This window comes from Nycticebus coucang, chromosome 6, assembly GCF_027406575.1.
Source record: "Nycticebus coucang isolate mNycCou1 chromosome 6, mNycCou1.pri, whole genome shotgun sequence".
In the NCBI taxonomy this organism is placed as follows: Eukaryota; Metazoa; Chordata; class Mammalia; order Primates; family Lorisidae; genus Nycticebus; species Nycticebus coucang.
The window spans coordinates 42,548,004-42,574,691 of record NC_069785.1 but is presented as its reverse complement, the minus strand read 5'-3'; the positions used below and the strand labels follow the sequence as shown (position 1 = coordinate 42,574,691).

The following is a 26,688-nucleotide window of genomic DNA, read 5'->3' as shown; positions in this document are numbered from 1 at the left end:
ATTTAATATCTCTTTTTTCTATGATGTTAATTCCTTCAAATTACCTGAGCTGATTGCACCAGCTTGCCATACAGAGATACTTTTCCTTGGTGAGTGAAGACTTTAGTCATCTTGGTAAAACGTGATTTTATTTTATTAAGGTAAATTCCAAAGGTCTTCAGCTGTATGGAAGAGTTAAAGAGTACACTGCATTAAAACAAACAAGTCAGAAAAGGTAAATGATCTGGGAAGGCTGGTTTAGGATAGGCTTTGCCCATCCTAGATTTTGATTCCTAAGGCAGGATACTTCTCATTTATAAATTTAATTCCATAATTAAGAACAGAATCAATGATTACTTTGATTTCTACCTTTAATTAATTATTCATATTATAAATTAGAAAATAATAGCCTCTTAGCTAATAAAATTCTTTCAGTATGTTAGGATACATAATTTTCTTTCTTTTTTTTTTTTTAGAGATGGAACTCTCACTCTTACTCAGGTTGGGGAACTGCTGAGCTCCCAGAGTGCTAGGATTATAGGTGTGAGCCACCACGTCCTGCCTGGACACATAAAATTTAATCATTTAAAGTAAATCTTTTCTTTGTCTCTTCTAAATCAAAGTGAAAGGCATATCAAAGTGAAAGGAACTCTAAATAAATTTCAAATATATTTCATACATTAAATTGATCATCTCATGTTTGAAAAGATTATATACTAATAATTACTTGTGTATAATTAAATAATATCTTGGTAGTATATTACATATAAGAAATGTTAACAAACTCATCAGTAAAGATCAAGGAATAGTTACTTATTTCATAATAAACAATGTTCCAAATGTCTGTACTGCTTTCTCATTCAGAAAATGACACAAAAGTACCTCTTCATCAGAGCAATGTCTCATTTTTTCCCACAGGTTTCTATTTATATCCACCAACAGTTTATCTTGGTTCAGTGCAGAAAGCTTTAATCTAAAATACAGAAAAGTTTATTAGGGTTCAGAAGCCAGCCTGACTAACCTAGCTCAGATCTATAAGCATATTTAACTTAGTTTTCACCACTTTTTTTCTACATAAAAGGAGGAGAATTCACTTAAGAAAAATGGCCAGCCTGATTATTCGTAACAGTGAAGAATATACCATAAATGAAAAAACTTTCACTAAGAGAATGTTTTCCAATGTGAAAACATGTTTCTTACAAAGAAGCTTCTTCTTTTTTTTTTTTTGAAACAGAGTCTCGTTTTGTCACCCTGGGTAGAGTGCTGTGGTATCACAGCTCACAGCAACCTCAAACTCCTAGGCTCAAGCAGTTCTCTTGCCTCAGCCTCCCAAGTAGTTAGGACTACAGGCGCCCGCCATAACACCCAGCTAATTTTAGTGGGGAGGTCGTGCTCTGGCTCAGGCTGGTCTTGAACCTGTGAGCTCAGGCAATCCACCCACCTCAGCCTCCCAGAGTGCTGGGATTACAGATATGAGCCACCATGCCCAGCCATAAAGAAGCTTCTTAAGGCCTGTCGATAACTGATATGAAGTTGTAGCTATTACTTTAAGTGAAAGTCTCCAATTAAGTTCAAAGTTTTGCTCACCATTATAGAATAGCATTTATAAAAGTAACAAAGCTATTTTTTTTTTTTTTTTTGGAGACAGAGTCTTAAGCTATTACCCTGGGTAGAGTGCCATGGTGTCACACCTCACAGCAATCTCAAAATCTTGGGCTTAAGTGGATTCTCTTGCCTTAGCCTCCCAAGCAGCTGGGACTATAGGTGCCCGCCACAATGCCCAAGTATATTTTTTTATTTTGAGACAGTCTCAATCTGTCATACTGGGTAGAGTGCTGTTGCATCACAGCTCACAGCAACCTCAAAGTCTTGGGCTTAAGTCTTGCCTCAGCCTCCCCTGTAGCTGGGACTACAGGTGCCTGCCACAATACCTGGCTATTTTTGTTGTTGTTGCTGCAGTTATCATTGTTGTTTTAGCTGGCCTGGGCCAGGCTCCAACCTGCCAGCCCCGGTGTATGTGGCTGGGTGCCCTACCCACTGAGCTACAGGTGCCGCCCAACAAAGCTATTATAAACACTATATATATATATGTCTCTTGTTAATAAGTGGAGTAAGTGTATTTCTTCTGTTAGAGTTAGAAGATATATGCAGGCACATAGGTACAAAATCAAAGAATAGAGTACAACTCACCATACTGCTCACTGAGTACAAGATTGCATTTCATTTAAGATAAAACATTCTCAGACAAATCGTGAGACACTCAAATCTTTTAAACAACATGAAGATAAACTTGTCTGTCTTGTTTAGTGATGAATTTTAGTATTTAGTACAGTGCCTGGCATATGTAGGTATTCAATAAATATTTGTTAAATGAACAAATCAGAATCAGGCTAATTTCAAGTGTTACAATTAAACAGTATCTTAAATTTCTACTTTTAAAACTACTTAATTCTTAAAGATTATTTTCTTTTCTGTTTGTTAGATAGGTTCAAATTTAGTCCTATATGACATAAACATTATTTCAAGTTGTAAATCCTGATTTACCTGAGGTAATCAAGATATATCCAATTTGTAAATCAGTCTGCAGCATTTACATATTTCAAAGCAACGAGCTACTTTTTGAAACTGAGCTTCACTCTATTGCCCTAGGCTAGAGTGCTGTGGCATCACAGCTCACAGCAATCTCAAACTTCTGGGCTCAAGGATCCACTTGCCTCAGTCTCTTGAGGAGCTGGGACCACAGATGCCCAGCTAGTTTTTCTATTTTTAGTATAGACAGGGTCTCACTCTTGGTCAGGCTTGTTTTAAACTCCTGAGCTCAAGCAATCCACCTGCCTCGGCCTTTCAGAGTACTAGGATTACAGGTGTGAGCCACCAAGGCTGGCCAGCAATGAGCCACTTCTAAGTAAAACCATCTTCTTCTATACATACAAATCAAAGGCAAATGTGATAAAATCTGATAAAATCAGGCAATCTGATTTCAGGCACTATATACAGGTTGAGTATTTCCTTATCGAAATGCTTGGTACCAGATGAATTTTGGATTTGGGATTTTTTTGGATTTGGAATACTTGGACATACACAGTGAAATATCTTGGGGATAGGTCTCAAATCAAAATACGAAATTCACTTCTGTTTCATATATATCTTATATACAAAATCTGAAATTAATTTTACATTATATTTTAAATAATAATTTTGTGCATGAAAGTAACTTTGTATACTCATGTGGAATTTTCCATTTGTGGAATCATGTCAGTGCTCAAAAAGCTTCAGATATTTGAAATTTCTAATTTTCAAATACTCAACTTTTACAAATCTCTAAAGGATATTATTTTCTTTCTTTTTTTTTTTTTTTTTTGTAGAGACAGAGTCTCACTTTATGGCCCTCGGTAGAGTGCCATGGCCTCACACAGCTCACAGCAACCTCCAACTCCTGGGCTTAAGCGATTCTCTTGCCTCAGCCTCCCGAGTAGCTGGGACTACAGGCGCCCGCCACAACGCCCAGCTATTTTTTTGGTTGCAGTTTGGCCGGGCTGGGTTTGAACCTGCCACCCTTGGTATATGGGGCCGGCGCCCTACCGACTGAGCCACAGGCACCGCCCAAGGATATTATTTTCTTTTGAAGATGTTCTCTAGGCCAGGTGCAGTGGCTCATGCCTGTAATCCTAGCATTCTGAGAGGCCAAGGCAAGCGGATCGCCTGAGCTCATGAGTTCAAGACCACCCTGAGCAACAGTGAGATCCCCTCTCTAACAAAACAATAGCTGGGCAAGGCAGTGCCTGTGGTTCAAAGGGTTAGGGCGCCGGCTCCATATGCTGGAGGTGGTGGGTTCAAACCCAGCCCCGGCCAAAAACTGCAAAAAAAAAAAAATAGCTGGGCATTGTGGCGGACACCTGTAGTCCCACCTACTTGGGAGACTGAGGCAAGAGGACCTCTTGAGCCCAGGAGTTTAAGGTTGCTATGAGCTATGACACCACAGCACTGTAACCAAGGGCAACAAAATGAAAAAAAGAAAAAAAATGTTCTCTAGCCATCAAGTTATGATATCATAATCTAATAATTATTTTTATTGAGGACCTATTTTTTTCTAAGAATGATATAAAAACATTTTATATATACTATTTCTACTGTTCCATTAGCTGAGTAGATTTTACTTCCCCACTTTAGAGATCTGGAAATGAAAGTGAAATGATTTACCTGAGATTATACAGCTAGTTTTATGACCAGGATTAACTTTCAATCTGCCTGACCACAAAGCTGAAACTCTTTCCCTCATATCACACTGCCAATTGATGCCATCAACTTTTCCCCATGACAGTGTTATTCTTCCATCCAACCACTAACCAGGCCTGACCCTTAGCTTCTGAGATCAGATGAGATCGGGCGCATTCCTAGTGGTATGGCAGTAGACATGACAGTGTTATTTTAATCAAAGCTTTATCATTTAGACTATTCACTGATCCACAACACTAAATATAAAAACAATAACATGCACACAAAAATCAAAGCTTTCATACTCTTCAATCTTTTGGCGACGAGCTTCACAATCTTCTCTATAAATCTGTATCTTGGGTCGATAAATATACTGACTTAACATCAGGTCTTCTGGAGTAGGTGGTGTGTTTATAGTAAACTGGAAAAAAAAAAAATCCCTCAGAACTGGTATTTTAAGGACAGAACCACATACAGGAACTAATTTAATTTCAGAGTGTATATTTTTAGAAGTTGTATGAAGAAAAATTTGAATACGTTATTAAGTTCATACTACTAATAAGCTACAAGTTGGAATTTGTTATTTATTTATTTTTTAGCATCAGTCTCACTACATTGCCCAGGCTGGTCTTGAATGCCTGAGCTCAAGCAATCCTCTTGTCTCAGCTTCTTGAGTTACTGGGAATACAGGCATGAGTTACCATCCCTGGCTCAAGCTGGAATTTGAATTCAAGTCTCTGATTTCAAAGTCCATTTCTCCATGCACGTTTAGTGGAACTATATCTGGGTCATTGATGTCATTGATGCCATCAACATTCCATTCGCATAGGATTGAAAGTGGTTTGAAAACAGCTATTGGTATTTTAAGAAAACCAATAACACCTAAAAATTCAAATTTACCAGGTACCTGTTTATTTAAAAAAAAAAAAAAAAAAGCCAGTTTCCTAAACAATACTTTTCTATTTTCATTATCTAGCTATAATCCTTACTTGTATTCCAGGCTGAACTCAAACTTCTCTAGCCTATCCTCCAGTCTAATAAATAAGGTAGTGAAAATTTGATTATTATTTTTTTTGGAGACAGAGCATGACTCTGTCTGGGCTACAGTGCCATGGACTCAGCCTAGCTTACAGCAACCTCAAACTCCTGGGTTCAGGTAATCCTCCTGCCTCAGCCCTCCTGAGAAACTGGGACAACTTCAGGTGCCTACTACAACCCTGGCTAATTTTTCTATTTTTTGGTAGAGACAGGGTTCTTGCTCAGGCTGGTCTCGAACTCCTGAGCTAAAGCGATCTTCCCATCCTCCTGCCTCAGCCTCCCAGAGTGTTAGGATTACAGGCATAAGTCACCACGCCCGGCCAAGAATTGGTAATTTTTGACACTGGGTAATAAATGCATGAGGCTGGGCGGTGCCTGTGGCTCAGTCGGTAAGGCGCCGGCCCCATATGCCGAGGGTGGCGGGTTTGAACCCGGCCCCGGCCAAACTGCAACCAAAAAATAGCCGGGCGTTGTGGCGGGTGCCTGTAGTCCCAGCTGCTCGGGAGGCTGAGGCAAGAGAATCGCTTAAGCCCAGGAGTTGGAGGTTGCTGTGAGCTGTGTGAAACCACGGCACTCTACCGAGGGCCATAAAGTGAGACTCTGTCTCTACAAAAAAAAATAAATAAATAAATAAATGCATGAGGCTTATTAAACTATTCTCTATTTTTGTATTTGTTTGAAATTTTCTGTAATACCAAGTTTTGTTTTTGTATTTTAAAAGGGCAGGTTTCCGGATAAGCCTTCATAATGCATAAAATAAAGCACAGGACCACATTCCTGGAGATTTGCTCAGAAATACAAGTGTTGATGATTATGTGACTCATGCACTGTGGGCACATATTAGATACAGTTGCCCATGCTGTATACAGTTGAGGAAATAATTTGCTACAATTTGAACTCGGAACATGTGTACAAACCACCCTCCCTCTCTTGAGTTATCATGATTAAGTGTCCAACTTACACATAATCAGCACCTGGGTACCTAAGGCCTGGCAGGAACACCTGCAATAGTTTAACTATTACCTTAGTGGACGGTGTGAGTTATACTTTGTTCTGAGCCACTCCATGAGCATGTTGGCAGTAATGGACCACTACAACAGCACCATCTGCTTTTGCAGCTGCACTCATGTACAGGTGCTATGCATGTGTCTATGAGGACTGGTGCACATCCCTCTCCCAAGAACACATTCTCCAATTCCTCTACCCTAAGAGAGACTGACATTCAAGTCTTGAAACTGATATACACAGCTGTGAATGTCATTTCCTATGGCCCACACATAATCCATCTCTTTGGCCTTTCTCTACTTTGGGATTTTAAAACTTCTTTCTTGATGTAGCAAGAATTCTCTTTGCATTTTGATAGGTTTGTACCCACCACCCTTGGTATATAGGGCTGGCGCCCTACTCACTGAGCCACAGGCACCGCCATGCATTTTGATAGGTTTGTTTCCAAATCTATTTTCCTGTTACTCATTCTCCTGACTTCTGAGAGACCCAGGAGGAAAGGGAAAGATTCATACCCTTAAATAATCAAAGACCAATTTCTGAAGTGTCCGTTTCCTCTTCCACTCTGCCATTATCCTTTCAGCTCCTTTCCTTCCCCTCTGTTCTCCTGTTTGCTCTTGGTCCCTTGATGCTCTTTTTGCCTTTCCTTCAAAGAGTGAAGACCGTGGATGCACACTATCTACAGGTGAGGCAAGAGGATTCTACCTACCTTCCATAGGCAGCTATGGTGGTAATGGACTCAGGCCCAAAAGAGATGTGGCCACCTTCACAGTTTCCATCCTTGATTTTCTTCTTTCCTTCTTCTTCTTCCTCTCCTCTTCTTCCCTCTGTTCTCCTCCCCTTCCCTTCCCTCCTCTCTTTTCTTTCATTCTTTCTCTTTATCTTTTATAGAGATAAAGTCTTGCTATGTTGCCCAGACTGATGATAAACTTCTGGACTCAAGCAATTCCCCTGTCTTGGCCTCCTGAAGTGCTAGGATTATAGGTATAAGCCATGGCACCTGCCTTCCTTTCACATTTAAATATATAATCCTATGCTTGCTTCGGCAGCACATATACTAAAACTGGAATGATACAGAGAAGATTAGCATGGCCCCTGCACAAGGATCACATGCAAATTCATAAATATATAATCCTCCTAGGACAGATTCTTTTTTTTGAGAGAGAGAGAGTCATAACTATGTCGCCCTCAGTAGAGTGTCATGGCATCACAACTCACAGCAACCTCAAACTCTTGGGCTCAAGCAATTCTTTTGCCTCAGCCTCCCAAATGGCTGGGAATACAGGCGCTGTCACAACTCCTGGCTATTTTTAGAAACAGGGGCTGGCTCTTGCTCAGGCTGGTCTCAAACTTGTGAGCTCAGCAATCCACCCACCTCAGCCTCCCAGGGTGCTAAGATTATGGACGTGAGCCATCTCACCTGGCTCCTTTCTTATTTGTAAAAATTTTAAAAACACAGAAATGTTGAAATAATAGTATTGTGGACACCCTATGCCTTCTACCAAGCTTCAATATATTTTTTTTTTTTATAGTTTCTGGCCGGGGCTGAGTTTGAACCCACCACCTCTGGCATATGGGGCCAGCGCCCTATCCCGTTGAGCTACAGGCGCCGCCTAAGCTTCAATATTTTAAACATTTCATTACTTTGCCCTCTTCTCTCTCTCTCTGTATGTGTGTGTGTATGTGTGTATATATATGTGCGTGTTTGTACTTTTTGTTGAACCTTTTGAAAGTAGCTTGCAAACATCATGTCACTTCACCTCTAAATACATTAACATGTGCCAGGTACAGTGGCTCATGCCTGTAATCCTAGCACTTGCCAGGCCAATGCTGGTGGATAGCCTGAGCAACAGTGAGACCTCATATTTATTTTTCTATTTTTTTGAGACTGAGCCTCAAGTTGTCACCCTGGGTAGAGTGCCGTGCCATCACAGCTCACAGCAATATCCAACTCCTGGGCTTAAGCACTTCTCTTGCCTCAGTCTCCCAACTAGCTGGGACTACAGGCACACGCCACAACGCCCGGCTACTTTTTGTTGCAGCCATCATTGTTATTTGGCAGGCCCAGAATGGATTCAAACCCACCACCTCAGGTGTATGTGACTGGTGCCTTAGCTGCTTGAGCCACAGGTGCTGAGCCTATTTTTTTTTTTTTTTTTTTTTTTGAGACAGAGTCTTACTATGCCGCCCTCAGTAGAGTGCCATGGCATTACAGCTCACAGCAACCTCAAACTCTTGGGCTGAAGCGATTCTCTTGCCTCAGCCTCTCAAGTAGCTGGGACTACAGTATAGATGCTCACCACAATGCCTGGATTTTATTTTGTTGCAGTTGTCATTGTTGTTTAGCAGGCCTGGGCCCATTATGAACCCACCAGCCTCAGTGTATGTGTCTAGTGCCCTAACCACTGAGCTACCAGCGCCAAGCCAGATTTTTTTCTAAACAGCTTTATTGAGATATAATTCACATACAATACAATGCAGCCATTTAACTACATAATTAAATGATTTTTTTTTTTTTTTTTTTGGTTTTTGGCCGGGGCTGGGTTTGAACCCACCACCTCTGGCATATGGGACTGGCGCCCTACTCCTTGAGCCACAGGCGCCGCCCTAAATGATTTTTTTTTTTTTTTTGTAGAGACAGAGTCTCACTTTACCGCCCTCGGTAGAGTGCCATAACGTCATAGGACTCACAGCAACCTCCAGCTCTTGGGCTTATGTGATTCTCTTGACTCAGCCTCCTGAGCAGCTGGGACTATAGGCGGCTGTCACAACACCTGGCTATTTTTTGGTTGCAGTTTGGCCGGGGCTGGGTTTGAACCCGCCACCCTTAGTATATGGGGCCGGCGCTTTACTCACTGAGCCACAGGCGCTGCCCAATTAAATGATTTTTAAAAAGTATATTCATAGGGTTGTACAACCATTAATAATGATTTTATATTCCTATGTAAGCAATATAAGTTTTTCTATAGATCTTTTAAACTGACTTTGTTCATGGTATTATTCAAATATTTTTATGGGCTGGGTGAGGTGGCTCAGGCCTGTAATCCTAGACTTTGGGAGGCTAAAGAGGGTGGACCACTTGAGCTTAGGAGTTTTAAGACTAGCCTGAGCAAGAGACCCCATATCTACTAAAAATAGAAAAACTAGCCAGGTGTCATGGCGGGCATCATGGTGTGTACCTGTAGCTCCAGCTACTCAGGAGGCTGAGGCCAGAAGATCACTTGAGCCCAGGAGTTTGAGGTTGCTGTGAGCTGTGATGCCACCAATCTGCCCAGAGCGCCTCAGCCTCACAAAAACCACACTACATTTAGATTTTTATAATGGAGGAAGAAAGAGCACATATTACTCTTACAACCAAGAAAGTATCAAATACAAATCAAATGGCAAGGAATTAGGAAAAGAAGTAAAATTTTGCCTTATCAAAATCCATGATTACAAAAAACAATTCCAGTGCACATTTTTTTTAGAGACAGTGTCTTACTCTGGCACCAAGGCTGGAGTATAGTGGCATGACTGTAGCTCACTGCAGCCTCCAACTTCTGGGCTCAAGTAATCCTCCCACCTCAGCCTCCAGAGTCACTAACAGTATAGGTGTGAACCACCATACCCACTTCTCATGCTCAACATTTTTTTTTTTGTTTATGCTAACCGCATATGTACTCTCTATAGGAAAATTTGCTTCTTTTGACTTATTTTTGCTTTTTAATAAATGTCTGCTTCCATGGAGACTAATAAAAAGTACAATATATTTTAATTGTAATAACTAAATTGCCAAGAAATTGCACTTACGTTGGCTGGGAGATTGCTCTGTCGGGGTTTCTGTATCAAGATGTGGACCTGAAGAAGTATAAAGAACTCCCTTATTGTTATTCTCCCATCTTTGAGTTTCTGAGAAAAGAAAAAAGTTTTGCATGACCATTCAAGGTGAGCTTACTTGGACTATAACCATCTCATTTGTTTCTAAATAGCTTAAAGTACTTTTTATACACTTATGTAAATATTATCCAGATATTTGCAGGCTATACATGAACAGATTGTATCTAAGATTACTTTTTTTTTTTGTAGAGACAGAGTCTCACTTTATGGCCCTCGGTAGAGTGCCGTGGCCTCGCACAGCTCACAGCAACCTCCAACTCCTGGGGCTTAAGCGATTCTCTTGCTTCAGCCTCCTGAGTAGCTGGGACTACAGGTGCCCGCCACAACGCCCGGCTATTTTTTGGTTGCAGTTTGGCCGGGGCCGGGTTTGAACCCGCCACCCTCGGTATATGGGGCCGGTGCCCCACCAACTGAGCCACAGGCACTGCCCCTAAGATTACTTCTTAAGGCTATTCAATAACAATAGTGTTAAAAATAAAAACCCCCAAACATAATCTTTCAGATCCTTAATAAAAAAAACTAGTCTTCCGTGTTTGAAATATTTCATAATTTTATACATCTTTTTAAAAAACAAGAACAAAAAAATTAGTTGCATTACAAATAAGCAATACTTTTAACATACCTCCCTCAAGCTCTCTTCACAAATAGTGTCTCCAAGAAGCTGTGATTCCATTTGACTATTACGGTATGCTAGAAGTAAAGCAAATTCTGGTGATTAACAAGTCAAAATAAATTGTAAACTTTAAAAAATTTTTTGAGGCCGGGCGCAGTGGCTCATGCCTGTAATCCTAGTACTTGGAAGGCCAAGGCAGGTAGATTGTCTAAGCTCATAGGTTCGAGACCAGCCTGAGCCACAGCAAGACCTTGTCTCTCAAAAAAAAAAGCCCGGTGTTCTAGTGGGCACCTGTAGACCTAGCAACTGGGAAGGATGAAACAAGAGAATCTCTTGAGCCCAAGAGTTTGAGGTTGCTGTGAGCTATGATGCCATGGCACTCTACCAAGGGCAACAAAGTGAGACTATCTCTAAAAATATATATAAATAAAAATTAAAAAAGTTTTTTTTGGAGACAGAGTTTCAGTCTGTCATTCCAAGTAGAATTAGTGTCATCATAGCTCACCGAAACTCCAACTCCCAAGCAACTGGCACTACAGGTGTCCACCACAATGCCTGGCTAATTTCTCTATTTTTAGTAGAGAAAGGATCTAGTTCTTGCTCAGCCAGGTCTCAAACTCCTCATCTCAAGCAATCCTTCCACCTTGGCCACCGAGAGTGCTAGGATTATAGGTATGAGCAACTGTGCCCCATCTAAACTGTAAATTTCATTTTAGTCATCTTTCAAGTTTTCATATGGTTCATGATGCTGAAGCTAACAACTGGTCTCTTCCAAGTAAGTCAGTTATATAGCAGGGCAAACTATATTACAGTATTAAGGCTCCATTCAATGTTTCTCCACTAATTATAAATCCCTGGAAGAAATTATTCTAGCCTTTAGTACATATGTCACTTCTCAATTCATTATAATAACTAAGAATTTAAAAAATAACTAAATATTAATTTATCAACTTTTCATAACTCCAAAAAGGCATATATCACATTCAAATATTTCATGATATAAAATACAGTTATTATTAGTCAGGCAAGCAGATGGCTATTATTATTTAACTTTCATGAAGATCTTACTGCTGACATCCAGCGAAGTCCCATCAGCTTTGATTGAATCCAAAGAGCTGCTGCAACTAGATGGGGTCCTGCTCAGGCTTTTTATCAATATACTGTTAGCATTTTTATCTATATCCCCTTCAGTATGGTGAACAAAAATCTGAAATTATCAATTAAAGAACATCAACAGAATAGTTTTGACAATGTATACTTATAATGACCACATTCACAGAAAATAAAGCCTCTCTCCTTTTTTGATATGGTCTCATTCTGTTGCTCCAGCTACAGTAAATCATCATAACTCACCACAACCTCAAACTCCTGGGCTCAATCCTCCTGCCTCAGTCTTACAAGTAGCTAGGCACAGCTAGGCTTCCATGCCCCCGCTAATTCTTCTATTTTATGTAGAGATGGGGGTCTCATTATATTGCTCAAGTTGGTCTTGAGCTCCTAATCTCAAGTTGGCCCCCATTATGCTAGGATTATACATGTAAGCTACTGTGCCTGGCCAGAAATACTACTTCTAATATAAAATTTACCTATAATTTATATGAAATATCTTAGTAAAAAATTAGGATAAAGAACAGGCAACTTAGCCTTTAGAGTTAAAAATAATATTAAAGATAAAAATAACTTTATGCATTACATTGTGTAAGCAAATTGTTTCTCAGATGTCTAAGTTATAGTCGTATCCTACTAGATACTAAATGTTGAGCTCTCCAATTATTCAACTATTAGGCATTAGCCGGGCACAGTGGTTCATGCCTATAATGCTAGCATTCTGGAAGGCTGAGTGGGGTGGATTGCCTGAGCTCACAGGTTCAAAACCAGTCTCAGCCAGAGAGAGAGAGCGACTTGTCTTTAAAAATAGCCAAGCATTGGGCAGCGCCTGTGGCTCAAAGCAGTGGGGCGCCGACCACATGTGCCGGAGGTGGCGGGTTCCAACCCAGCCCCGGCTAAAAACTGCAAAAAAAAAAAAAAAGCCAGGCATTGTGGCAGGCATCTGTAGTCCCAGCTACTCGGGAGACTGAGGCAAGAGAATCACTTGAGCCCAACAGTTTGAGGCTTCTGTGGGCTATGACCCTGTAGCTCTCTACCAAAGGGGACAAAGTGAGACTTTGTCTCCTCCCCCCACCCAAAAAAAGAAAAAAAACGAAAAACAAAAAACTACTAGGCACCAATGTCAGGGCTACCACACTACAGAAGACCAGTCTAGAATATTGACTGTACATGGTGGCCCTGGCTAGTATCCAGAGAAGAAACTTCTTTCTGGGCTTTTCTACTTTCCTCTCCAGCTGACCAAAACTCCTTTGTTTGAAGTCAAGTAAGTCATCTGTCCTATTTTTACCATTTTAACCAGCCGATTTCACAGCTTTAAATGCTATCTTCATCTACCTTTTTACATATGTATTTGTATATATACACACACTTATATCATTTTTATTTATTTTTTGACATACTAAGTTTGACCTAGGTATTCTATTGTCCACTACAGAGAAGTGGACTCTTAGCTTCTACATTTCCTTGTTAGCCAAGAAAATTCAGTTATGCCCTTTTTTTTTTTTTTTAGAGACAGAGTCTCACTTTGTCACCCTCGTAGAGTACTGTGGCGTCACACAGCTCACAGCAACCTCTAGCTCTTGGGCTTAGGCGATTCTCTTGCCTCAGCCTCCCAAGTAGCTGGCTATTTTTTTGTTGCAGTTTGGCTGAAGCAGGGTTTGAACCCACCACCCTCAGTATATGGAGCCGGCGCCCTACTCATTGAGCCACAGGTGCTGCCCAGTTATGCCTTTTTTTATGCAATTTGCATTATAGAAAGCCTTTCTATTCCCCAAATATTTATAACACTAAAGAAGCCTTTTCAAATTATATATACACCCTCCCTAGATATTCTAATATAAAAAGCAACACTGACAAATTACTATAGGTGACACAATTTCAACAATGGTTAACTTTTTTATTATTTACCATTTCATTTTTTGGTGCCTATTTGTCACTTTAAATTGTTTTGAAATCTGTTTTTCAATTAACTCCTAAAGGTTCTACATAAAAATATTTCTCCAGCTCTACAAACAGGCTTAACCAAGACTAAAACTAAAATTCAAGAACACCCATAATTAAAAAAAAAAAAAAAGAAAGAAAAACCAAGGGGCAGCACCCATAGCTCAGTGAGTAGGGTGCCAGCCATATACACCAGGCCTGATGGGTTTGAACCCTGCCCAGGCCTGATCAGACAACAACTGCAACAAAAAAAATAGCCAGGCACTGTGGGTGGCACCTGTAGTCTCAGCTACTTGGGAGGCAGAGGCAAAATAATCACTTAAACCCAAGTGTCTGAGGTTGCCGTGAGCTGTGACGCCACAGCACTCTACCCAGGGAGACAGTTTGAGACTGTCTCAAAAAAAAAAAAAAAAAGATTCGTGGATTAAGACAGAACTCACCTCCTGATCTTGTGCAGTATCTTTAATCTCATTTTTTCTGATTTTTTTCTCATTTTGAGTATCATCTTCTTCTTCTTGTACCCAGGTTCTTTTTTGGCTATTAGAAGTTTCTTCCATTGTATTTTCAGATGGTGAAATCTCTTTTTGGTATGTCTTAATCAAAGCCTTTTCCTCAGTTTCTATGCTAATTGAATCTGTGGAATTAATCTCATCAGGAAATATAGGAATATTTTCCTCATTTATATATTGAGATGGACTTAAGTTCAGTTTGGCTGCAACACATTCAATGCCCGAATCCTTGCTGGGGACTGGCTGAGTTGTGTCTGCTGAAATCTGCTTCAGGTCGTCAACACCGGAGACACTACAATTTCTCTTATTTGGCAATCTGGGCAAAAAGATTCCCAAAGAACATCTCCTCATTTTATCTTTAACAGCTGTCTTTAATGGTACAGAAGTAATTTCAGCTCCATTATAAGACTTATTTTCATTGTCTCTATTATGTTTAGCATTGCCGGAGATTATGTTAACATTATGTACTTCTGTAGCTTGCACTATACTTTTATCATTATGTGCCTTATTTCCTAATTCAAGTATTTGTTCTGGAGGAGGCACTATATGAATAATTTGACAATCTAAGTACTCTTCAGTCTTTCCATTCAAATTACTAAAATTTGGTCTGGAACTACTAAAACTTGGAACATTAGATGTAATCACAGGATCTGATGCTTTTCCAGCATTGACATGGGTTTGAATGGCTTGCTCAGTCAAGTCTGAGTTATCGTGGAAATCTATAGCTGTGTTACATTCAGCTATGTGAGTATTTTCCTTCAGTTCCTTTTTACAGGTTGTAGCAAACTGCTTCTCATTATTGAGCATTTTGTACTTGTTTTCTCCTGTGCATGTAGAGGAATTTCCTATATTTAAACTCTTATTTCCAGGTTTAGACAGTATTACTTCATCTTTATTGACACTACTTTGTTCTTTTTGAGATGGTAGAGGTTGCTGGGTTGGGGGAGAAGCCTGAGAAATAACACAAATATCATCAACAAAAGTTTTCATTTGATCTTTTGGAAGCTTAAAAGATACTTGCTTTGAATTAAGTTTAGTCATCTCCTCCAGATCTTGACTATACATTAATGTCTGATTGGCTGGTATATGTCCTTTGGTATTGGTCTGAATAACTTCTTCCTTTTCTAACAAAGGACAGGGAACAGAGAGAGACAGTCCCTTAGATTCCAAATAATATTCATTGGCTGAATTGTTCGCAGAAGCAAGATCATTTTGTACTGGGTAATTATTGGTTTTCTCCTCATTTTTATCACCTAAGAACATGGCACTATTCTCTAAATTATCAGTACAGGAAATAACATTTGGTAAACAGGAATAATTATCACAGGATCCACAAACAGCAGTTGTATGATTGCTTGTAAATTCCACATTCCTTCTATCTGTACTATTTAAGTGACAACTTTTAATTTTGGCTTTTTTCAATGTTTGAGCTTGATGTACAACTTTCCCTGTGACCTCTTCATCCACAGCAGCATCATGGGATTTGATGGTTCCTATTTCACTTTGATCCCTAGACGATGTATTAGTAGGAACAAAAGGCATGATATGATGCTTTTGGTCAGTGTGAAGAACAATTTTGTTTTCTATAGCCAGTGCTTGTTTTTTAGTGATTTCTTGAACACAGCTAGCATCCTCAGGAAAAGAAACACCCAAGTTTTTTTCTATTGCTGTTCCAAATTTAGGGTGCCCTTGAACTATTTTTTCTGTGGCTTGACAATCAATGAACACAGTATGGGACTTGGTGACTTCCAAATCATTGTGATGATCTACAAACATTACAGTTTTGTCCATAGGCCTAGTAATTTCATCTGCCGAGACAGTTTTACATCTTATGGCAGTTGTATGACTTCTAGTGATCTCCATGTCATCCTGTCCACATGAATACAAAATAGTTTTAGAAGTTCCTGCCAAAGGGACCAAATGGAAGTCCTCTCTATCTTCCAGCATAGTTTCGTTATTCATTTCTACCTTACAACTCTGGGTAATATCTATATTATTTTTATCATTCTTTGAAAATGCAATGGTCTTGTCATTTTTGAGCCTGAGGCTCTTCCTTTTCTGACTTTTGCCTGACAGAGATTCATCCAGAAATTCAGGTTTCTGTATATCTTTGACATTTTTCCAAGTGGTTGATTTAGACACTTCCATCTCATCATCAGCTATAAATGATACAGCTTTCTCTATAGGAGCATTATTAGACCATTCTTCTAGACATGTCAACTGGCTATCTTTTGATGCTGGATGGTCACTTTTGCCATTTTCTGGGAAGAAAACACTCTCCTTAGTAGGAGTTCGTATCACTTTGTTTCCTAGGCTTTTCCTTTGGAATAGTTCAAAATTAGGTCTGGCTGGAAGCACAGTTTTCTCTTTTGCTTGGTAGTCAATGAAAACAGTGTGGGATTTTGTCATTTCCAGTTCATCATGATTATCTACAAACACTACAGTTTTGTTGGTAGGCTTAGTAATTATTTCATCTGGTGAGGTAGTTTTACATTCTAAGGCAGTTGTGTGACTTCTGGTGATCTCCATGTCATCCTGCCCACATGTATACAAAACAGTTTTAGAAGTTTCTGCCAAAGGCACTAGATGGAAATCATGTTCATCTAATAAAGATGGATGGTTTATTTCTACTGTGTAACTCTTGGTAATAGCCGTATCATTCTTATCACCCTCTGAAAATATAACAGTCTTATCAATTTTTAGTCCACCAACACTTTTCCTTCCACAAATTTTGACATTTTGCTTTTTCTTCAGAAATCCAGATTTCTGTATACTTTCACCTTTTGACACATCCAAGATATAATTAGATGACAACACTCCAGTTTTTTCTATAGGGCTTTCATCACATTTTTCAACATTTACAGCTACCTGTCTACTGACTGTTGTTAGCTGGCTGGTAGTGTGTTCTAAACTAGTTTTACCAAGTTCTTGTTCTTTAGAAGAACCAAATCCAATGACAACTGTGTGGCTCTTGGTTAGATCCATATTTTGCTCCTCTTCTGAACAAACAATCATCTGTTCATGAAAAAAGTCAGATGTGGCATCAAGTAAGCTTTTCCCTAGTGGCTCAGGCAGTTTAGAATTCTGACCTAGTACAGATTTCACAGTATAACTGTTAACAGCAGTATTATAATTTTTCATGGCAGATTGTCCTTCTGATGAAAACAAAGATTGCTCACATGAAGCTGTATTTCTGTTATTTCCCAGTGCTACTTGTTTATCAAGAATTCCACCACAGTAGACTGTGTTATGGCTTGTTGCTATGTCCTGATTACAGTCAGCTGATTGAGAAGAATCTTTACCATGATAGGATGAAATTTTCAAAGCTTGGTCTTTTTCTTTGCTCCAGGTATCAGTTAGGATGTCTGGTTGTTGGGATGCTTCAATATGACCTTTGGTCATTTTTCCTCCTATATCAGAAGAACTTTTGCTAAGACACTGAGATTTACTAGTATTCTTGGGTGCTAACTTATAAGATTCAAGAGCAACTTGACTTCCTAAGTTACTTGTGTGATTTTCAGTCAAATCCATATCTTCATCTGCTAAGAGTTCAGTCTTTTTGCCAGCCAATGAAATAGATAAAGGATTTTCCAGCCTCTGTTGTAATCTTTCCTTAGATATGTGACAAATTGAGTTAAAATTTACACTCATTTTCCCATTTTCTGACATGGTTTTGTGATTTTGGAGTATCATTTCTTTTTCAGATATTGGTACAGCTGCCATCTGTACATTTGTCTGATCTTGTTTAAAAACATGATTATCTATTGCAACTGTGTGACTCTTGGTAATATCCATGTTATCCTCTCCTGGATAAATAGTTTTCTCTATGAGAAGAGAGGTGGCATCGGGATTAGAAGACATTTTAGAATTACTGTCATGCTTTAGCAAATTTTTCTCTTCTCTCATACTTGAAAGACACTTCGTCAGTACCATGGCATCATTACAACTACAATAGAAAACTGTCTTGTAACCTTGAGTAGCTGAAGTAGAACATACAGATTCTGGGGTCATGGCCAATGTTCTAGCATCTTTATTAGAAGTCTCTGTGACCATATGAGTTTCTGCCCCCATAATATGACTTCTGGTACTATGTATATTATCTTCAGAGTTTAAGGAAGGGTCTTGAAAAGCAGTATTTGTCTTATTCTTAAAGACTGTTTTCTTTCCTGGAACTTTAGTTCTGTAATCTGTTGTGATGTCCATCGTGACAGTCTGGGTTTGATTTTCTATTTCAGATAAATCATCTGCTGAGGGTAAAATCTGAATAGTGTGGTTAACTGTCAAGTCCATTATGTCATTACCATAAATTGTAGTATCATTACCTTTAAATTCCTGTAAGTTGGCCTCACTGGATGTGGGAACCAATGTCTGAATATTGGTTATATGACACTGGGTAAAATTCATCCCATCATCTTGTCCTCTAAAGATTTTAGTCATGTTACTGCTATTCTCATCCATATTAAGAGATACATGAACTTGATGCATAGAAGAGGCACTATTAGATTCTTCAGAATAAACAGGTATCTCAGAATTTTCTTTATCAGGCCCTGTAGAAGGAAAAGCACTGTATTTTCTTGTATTCAATCTCTTTATTAAGTCATTGAAATTTATTTTCTTTTCTGAATAAGTGTTTTGATCCACGGATTCTTCTTTCATTCTCGAATCCTCAGTATGGAGCTTTAAATTAGCCAGAAATGATGCAGTATCTATTTTGGTGGACTTTTCACTTTTGGTACTGTCTAAAAGGCCTTTGGTAATCATCACAGTATGACATGCTGTCAGGTCCATCTGGTTTTCATCTGAAAAGATGACTGTCTGGTTATTTCCATGCTTCCTTTCATGGTTATGTTCTATAATTGAAAACTATAATGAAAGAAAAATATAAGAGATCAGAACAAATGTAAACTTATAAAAAGGTATTTTACAACATGTACTATATATATATAATCAATCTTCAGTGATGGTTTCATGGCATATTGGTTTGTTTGAATTAACAGTGTAGTATATTGCACAAAAATTTTTTTTTTTTTTTTTGGCCAGGGCTGGGTTTGAACCCACCACCTCTGGCATATGGGACCGGCGCCCTACTCCTTGAGCCACAGGTGCCGCCCTGCACAAAATTTTTAAAAATGTTTTTCTAAAGTCTGTGATTGATTACTTTTTAGTGTTTTGGGAAAAATTAAAAATTAAAAATTCAAGGTTAAAAAATTCATAGTTAATTACATACCCATTAAAATGATTGAAAATCAAAAACATTAATAATTCTAAATGTAGCCACAAGAAAAATTCTAATTGCTATATTGAGTAGAAGGTCATACCCATCCTAGCTTAAAAAAAATAGTCTTGGGGAAGCATAAATGCATGATGGCTAATTTATATTATACTCTGTGTTTAATTCTTTTTTTTTTTTTTGAGAGAACATGGTTCTGAAAGTATGGTCTGTGGACCTGTGCACTGGTATCTATCACCCAGGAGATAGGAGAAATGTAGACTTTCAGGGTCTACCCTATTTCTATTGGATAAGGATCTGCATTTTAATAAATCCTGAGATGATATATACACTCTTTAAAGTTTGAGAAGTCTTGGTATACCATATCTCTCTGTTATTTAAACTGGTAGTGATTTAACTATCCTTAGTTAACCAGGGAAGTAGAAAGTTTTTCTAATCCATGCTGATTAATTTGTTAAGTCATTATTAAATCATGCCATGACCATCTAATTGTGCTTTTTAAGCTTTGTACTGTCAAGAGAAATTAAAGTATGAAGATACTTGCATGAACTCATACCTCTTTCTGTTGCATCTGAGTCTGAATGGGAGCACAAAGCAATGTGTTCATTCCTATTGAGAAAAAAGAAAAAAACTATAGTCAGAAAAAATACACATCACCAAGAGCCTGATTTTCCTTTTCTTAGGTTCCTCATCAGTCATAAGAATTTACCAGTTACTGGGAGGCGCCTGTGGCTCAGTGAGTAGGGCGCCGGCCCCATATGCCGAGGGTGGCGGGTTCAAACCCAGCTCCGGCCAAACTGCAACAACAACAACAAAAAAAAAATAGCCGGGCGCCTGTAGTCCCAGCTGCTCGGGAGGCTGAGGCAAGAGAATTGCGTAAGCCCAAGAGTTAGAGGTTGCTGTGAGCTGTGTGACGCCACGGCACTCTGCCCGAGGGCAGTACAGTGAGACTCTGTCTCTACAAAAAAAAAAAAAAATTACCAGTTACTAAGCCCTTCATAAAGACTTACACATTAAATTTTTTTAATTTTTAAAAAAATTATTTTTAAGAAGTTTTACTGATATAAAATAGTTATAGATGAGGTAGAGCCTGTGGCTCAAAGGAGTAAGGTGTGGGCCCCATATGCCGGAGGTGGTGGGTTCAAACCCAGCCCCAGTCAGAAACTGAAAAAAAAAAAAAAAGAAAAGTTATATATGTGCTTGGCACCTGTAGCACAGTGGTTGCAGCACCGGCCACATGCACTGAAGCTGGCAGGTTTGAACCCGGCCCAGGCCAGCTAAACAACAATGACAACTGCAATGAAAAATAGCTGGGTGTTGTGGGGAGCACCTGTAGTCCCAGCTACTTGGAGGCTGAGGGCAGAATTGCTTGGGCTCAAGAGTTGGAGGTTGCTGTGAGTTGTGATGCCATGGCACTTTACCAAGGGCTAAAAAGTGAGATTCTGTCTCAAAAAAAAAAGTTATATATGTTTTGGGGGTACATGTGATATTTTGATACCTATATACAATATGTAATGATCAAATCAGGATAACTGAGATATCACCTCAAACATTTTTCTTTGTATTGGGAATATATTAAATTTCATTAACTTTTAATAATCCTATTTTAGTGACAGAGATCAATGATTATTGTATTCTCCATGGGTGACAGGCAAATTGGAGTAGGAAGAGCACTTTAGAGAAAACGGCATTTATAAATGAAGCCAAGTAGGAAAAAAAGCCCACATGGCAACTGCAAATAATTCATCATGGGTTAGAGCAGTGGTTCTCAACCTGTGGGTCACAATCCCTTTTTAACAACGAAAACACATTGCGGCTTTAGGAAGGTTGAGAACCACTGGGTTAGAGCATAGTGGGGAGATAAGTCTGGAAAAGAAGACAGGCCAAATTATAAAGGGCTTTCTTTCTTTTTTTTTTTGAGACAGAGTTTCATTTTATCATCCTGGGTCGGGTAGAGTACTGCCATGGCATCATAGCTCACAGCAACTTCCAACTCTTGGGTTCAAGAGATCCTCTAGCCTCAGCCTCTCGAGTAACTGAGATTGCAGCCAAGTGCCACCATGCCCAGCTAGTTTTTCTATTTTTAGTAGGAACGAGGTCTCACTTTTGCTCAGGCTGGTCTTGAACGCCTGAGCTCAGGCGATCCACCTGCCTTGGCCTCCCAGAATGCTAGAATCACAGGTATAAACTATCGTGTTCAGCCTATAAAGGACTTTCTAAATTACTGCTAAGAAGTGTGGGCTTTATTCTATAAGCAAAAAGTGTCATTGAACCATCTTAGACAGGAAGGAAATAAAATCAGATTTAGATATATGGAGAATGAATTGGAAGAATAAGAAACATATTTAGAATAGCCCAAGAAAAAAATGAGGAAGGAGGACTTGAATTAAAGCAGTGTCAGAAGGAATAGAAAAAATTTAGTAGATAGCAGGTATACAAGATATATGAAAAACAGAATGGATATGAGGAATAAAGGAAAAAATCAAAATAACTCCTCGATCCCTGACTTCAGTCAATGACTGAATGAATGGAAGTTGAATATAGGGAAAACAGGAGGAATAGCAGGTTCGAGAGAAATAATAGTGAATCTGTGATTGTATTACTTACCAGTAATCTCACAATAATTATCTTCTAAATTCTTATCCCTAAAAATTAAAAAGTAGTTTTACAATTGGTACCCTAAATAATTACCAAGAATCTTTTAACAATAGTTGGAAGAGTAGGGAAAAGTAAAAGGTTTTCATAGAATGACTGGCAGAGGGCAAGGTGCAGTAGCTCATACCTATAATCCTAGCAGTTTGGGGAACAAGACAGGAGGATCACTTGAGGCCAGGAATTTGAGACCAGCCTGGGCAACATAGCAAGACCCTTATCTCTACCAAAAAGTAAAAGATTATATTAGTTAAGCATAGTGGTGCACATCTGTAAGTCCTAGCTACTGGGGAGGCTGAGGCAGGAGGATCACTTGAGCTCATGAGTTCAAGGCTAAAGTAGGCTAGAATTCTGCCACTGTGGGACGGCGCCTGTGGCTCAGTCGGTAAGGCACCAGCCCCATATACCGAGGGTGGCGGGTTCAAACCTGGCCCCGGCTGAACTGCAACCAAAAAATAGCCGGGCGTTGTGGCGGGCGCCTGTAGTCCCAGCTACTCGGGAGGCTGAGGCAAGAGAATCGCTTAAGCCCAGGAGTTGGAGGTTGCTGTGAGCTGTGTGATGCCACGGCACTCTACCCAGGGCCATAAAGTGAAACTCTGTCTCTACAAAAATAAAAAAAAAATAAAACTAGAATTCTGCCACTGCACTCCAGCCTGAGTGACCAAGTAAGACTCTGTCTCAAAAAAAAAACATAGCCAGGCATTGTGGTGGGTGCCTATAGTCCCAGCTACTTGGGAGGCTGAGCCAAGAGAACTGCTTGAGCACAAGAGTTTGAGGTTGCTGGCTCAGTGCCCAAAGCATAGTGGTTACAGCGCTAGCCACATACACTGAGGCTGGCAGGTTCAAACCCAGCTCAGGGGAAGGTAAACAATGAGAACTACAACCAAAACATAGCCGAGCATTGTGGCATAGTCCCAGCTCCTTGGGAGGCTGAGGCAAGAGAATCGCTTAAGCCCAAGAGTTGGAGGTTACTGTGAGCTGTGATGCCACAGCACTCTACCAAGGGCAACATGGTGAAACATTCTCTCAAAAAAAAAACAATTACAAAGACATGTTTGAAAAAGAGATTCATCCTATTCATCCTATTCATCCTATTTTTTTCAGCCTGAAAAAAATTATAAAACAATTAAAGGATACTTTTCAGATTGGTCTTAATGGTTTGTTAATTTCAGGAATACTATACAAATATGCTTAATGCTTAATACAAATATGCTTAATAATATATGCTGTGTACTTATTTAAAAAAAGGAAAGAATGAACTCTATAGCAGTTCACTTTCTAGAAATTTAGCCTTAAAATAAGTAAATAAAAGGAAAAAATCCAAGTTTCCATCAATAGGAAGCTGACTAATGTTGGTACAGACATAAAAACATTTGGTTGTATGTTGGTACAGACATACCAATAGATTATAACAGACTGAGTCCATCTTTATATAATAACATGGAAAGTGCTAAGAGACATATCAAGTGATCTCATTTTTGTCTTGTTTTAAAAAACAAATGCTAAACATAAACTTGAATATATTTAAAAAATTTCTAGCTCAGCACCTGTGGCTCAAGCAGCTAAGGCGCCAGCCACATACACCTGAGATGGTGGGTTCGAATCCAGCCCAGGCCCGCCAAACAACAATGATGGCTGCAACCAAAAAATAGCTGGGCATTGTGGCAGGCGCCTGTAGTCCCAGCTACTTGGGAGGTGGAGGCAGGAGAATCGCTTGAGGCCAGGAGTTGAAGGTTGCTATGATGTCTACCCAGGGTGACAGCTTGAGGCTCTGTCACAAAAAAAAAAAAAAAAATTTTTTTTCTGCAAGGACACCCCAAATTATCAACAACAGAAATTATCTATGAGGAGTAGACCATTTGGTCACCGGACCAAAAGAGAGAATTTTTTTACACACTGCTGTGCCCAGCCAATTTTTACTTTTTAATATTTATTTTTCTTTTCTTTTCTTTTTTGTTTTGGAAACCAAGTCTCACTTTGTTACCCTTGGTAGAGTGCCGTGGCATCATAGCTCACAGCAACCTCAAACTCCTGGACTTAAGCAATTCTCTTGCCTCAGCCTCCCAGCCTCAGCCTCAGACTAAAGGCACCTGACACAACCAGCAGCTATTTTTTTTTTTTTTTTTTAGATACACAGTCTTGCTCTGGCTCAGGCTAGTCTTGAACCTGTCAGCTCAGGCAATCCACCCGTCCCAGTCTCCCAAGTACTGGGATTATAGGCATAAGCCATTGTGCCAGGCCTTAATAATTATTTTTCAATTTATTTACTTCTGTGCTTTTTTTGAAACCATGACTACTATTACTTCCATTTCTTTTTTTGTTTTTGTTTTTAATTGTTTGTAGAGACAGAATCTTTCTGTATTGCCTAGGCTGGTTTTGAACTGGACTCAAGTGACTCTCCCATCTCAGCCTCTCAAAGTGCTGGGATTATACGCATGAGTCACTGCACCTGGTTTCCATTTCTTTATTTCAATAATATTTTTGTTTTGAGACAAGGTCTCTCTATTGCCTGGGCTAGAGTACAGTGGTGTATGTATAGCTCACTGGCAACCTCAAACTCCGGGGCTCAAGCCATCCTCCTGTCTTAGCCTCCCACATGGTTGGATATGCAGATGTGTGCCACCATACCCAGTTAACTTTTCTATTTCTTGTACAGATGGGTCCCTTTATGTTGCTCAGGCTAGTATCAAACTCCTGGTCTCAAACGATCCTCCCACCTCAGCACCCCAAAATGCTAAGATTACAAGTGTAAGCCACTGCACCCAGCCCATTTCCACAATCTTAATTTAATAAAATTTAATAAGTAATATATTTACATGGTTCAAAATTAATAAACCACAAAACCAACATGTATTCTCTTGCAAGGTTCTCTTCTCCATAAGCAATCTTACTAGTTTCTTCAGAGATATTTATGCAAATATACATGCAGTTACACATACATGCTTTTCTTTGTATCCCTTTTATACAAGTGGAAATATACTATGTACTTTGTTTTACATCTTGCTTTTTATCCAAAGTAATAGGGCTTAGAGATTTTTCTATTTAGCACATATAAAAAGAGAATCTTTTCTTCCTAGCTGTACAGTAGTCGATTATATGGAAGATGTACAGTTTATTTAACTAGTCCCAACTAGACAGACCTCCTAGTTCCAACTAGACGGATCTCTAAGACCTTCCACAACTTTTATTATCATAAGAAATGCTGCAGGGAATAACCTTATATATTCATCGTTTCAAACATTTAAAAGTATATTGGTGAGATAAATTCCCAGACATGAAATTGGTGGATTGAAGAGCAAGTGCATTTGAAATTTTAAGTGATATACCAAATTGTTTTCTACAATTTATACTCCACTTTTCATCTATATCCTTAACTGATTAAATAGGAACTAACTTCTCTGGGCAGCGCCTGTGGCTCAAGGAATAGGGCTTGGTCCCATATGCTGGAGGTGGCGGGTTCAAACCCAGCCCCGGCCAAAAACCATGAAAAAAAAAAAAAAATCAAGAAGGAACTAACTTCTCAGTAGTCTAAATTTTACCTCTTTTTTGGTAAATAAAAATAACCATGTTTTCATTTGTTAAAGGGATACTGGTATTACTTTTCTAAGTATTAACATTATAATAAGAAAAACCAACTTACTAAAACAAATATGAAGACTTGCTATTTATTGTTTTGTACTAACTGATGAATTTAAGGATTTATATATGAAAGCAGAGTGTTTTGTCACTACTAAAACTATAAACTGAAAAATGCCCATATTTATCAGATATACTAAATTCTATAAATAATTTATTTTCTGAATCCTAAGTATTTCACAAAAGGGACATGAAATTGTTAAAGAATATTAATTTATAACTTTTAAAATATAATTTGAACATTTCTCCTACTTACTGTATAGACAGAACATTTTCTCTTGCTTCTGTTTCTAAAAATAAAATAAATTTGTTTAAGGATACACTGATAAAGCATTAGAAAAATTATATAAGGATATTAACAAGAATTTAAAAAAAAGAAATTACTAACTATCCACTCTACTCTCCACATCCATGATTCAAGGTATACTTTTAAAACAATAAGATAAAACAACAACAACAAAAAGATAGTCAATAAGTTATCTGGTTAGATAGGCACAGTTAAATTTTAAAGAAAACATTTAGCAAAAATTACAGTAACAAATTTACCTGCCATTTTTGACCTTCTCACTGTTTTCATATGAGACTCTGTTTGGAATACCCTAGAAGAGAAAATAAAGATGAGTGAAACTCTATAACTTTCAATTAGAATTTTTTGGTGTTAATTTATAGTCTATGTTGAGATGGGCAAAAATAACACTTAGATTTCAGTTTTCTCTCTGCTATACCACATACTATTTATATCTCAAATACCAAAATTTATGTAGCACATAAAAATCTGTTATGGTTTTTTAATGAGCTCTAACCTAATCATTATTTTATTCCTCTTTTTAAAAAAGTTTTATTTTAAGCCAAGCTCATGCCTATAATCCTAGTATTCTGGGAGGCTG

The 26,688-nt window shown here is 38.8% G+C and overlaps 1 protein-coding gene and 1 non-coding gene across 5 annotated transcripts in view; one reads left to right on the top strand and one right to left on the bottom strand.

Annotated features, from left to right (window-relative positions):
* The window catches only part of KNL1 (kinetochore scaffold 1), a 77,711-nt gene that overhangs the window by 21,551 nt on the left and 29,472 nt on the right, over positions 1-26,688 (bottom strand). For 3 of the 4 annotated variants that reach the window (XM_053595845.1, XM_053595846.1, XM_053595847.1), the window contains 11 exons: positions 26,348-26,400; positions 26,058-26,091; positions 22,121-22,158; positions 20,070-20,122; positions 14,215-19,146; positions 11,795-11,933; positions 10,736-10,803; positions 10,027-10,125; positions 4,500-4,615; positions 862-952; positions 45-161 (listed from right to left, as the gene is read on the bottom strand). In XM_053595845.1, coding sequence (XP_053451820.1) covers positions 45-161; positions 862-952; positions 4,500-4,615; positions 10,027-10,125; positions 10,736-10,803; positions 11,795-11,933; positions 14,215-19,146; positions 20,070-20,122; positions 22,121-22,158; positions 26,058-26,091; positions 26,348-26,400 — 5,740 coding nt within the window. Of the gene's footprint in view, positions 1-44; positions 162-861; positions 953-4,499; positions 4,616-10,026; positions 10,126-10,735; positions 10,804-11,794; positions 11,934-14,214; positions 19,147-20,069; positions 20,123-22,120; positions 22,159-26,057; positions 26,092-26,347; positions 26,401-26,688 lie in introns of those variants that run through there. The other variant, XM_053595848.1, reaches the window with a different exon arrangement.
* Positions 7,271-7,377, top strand: LOC128589398 (U6 spliceosomal RNA). Its single transcript, XR_008380989.1, has one exon. It is a non-coding gene; the product is annotated as a U6 spliceosomal RNA (small nuclear RNA).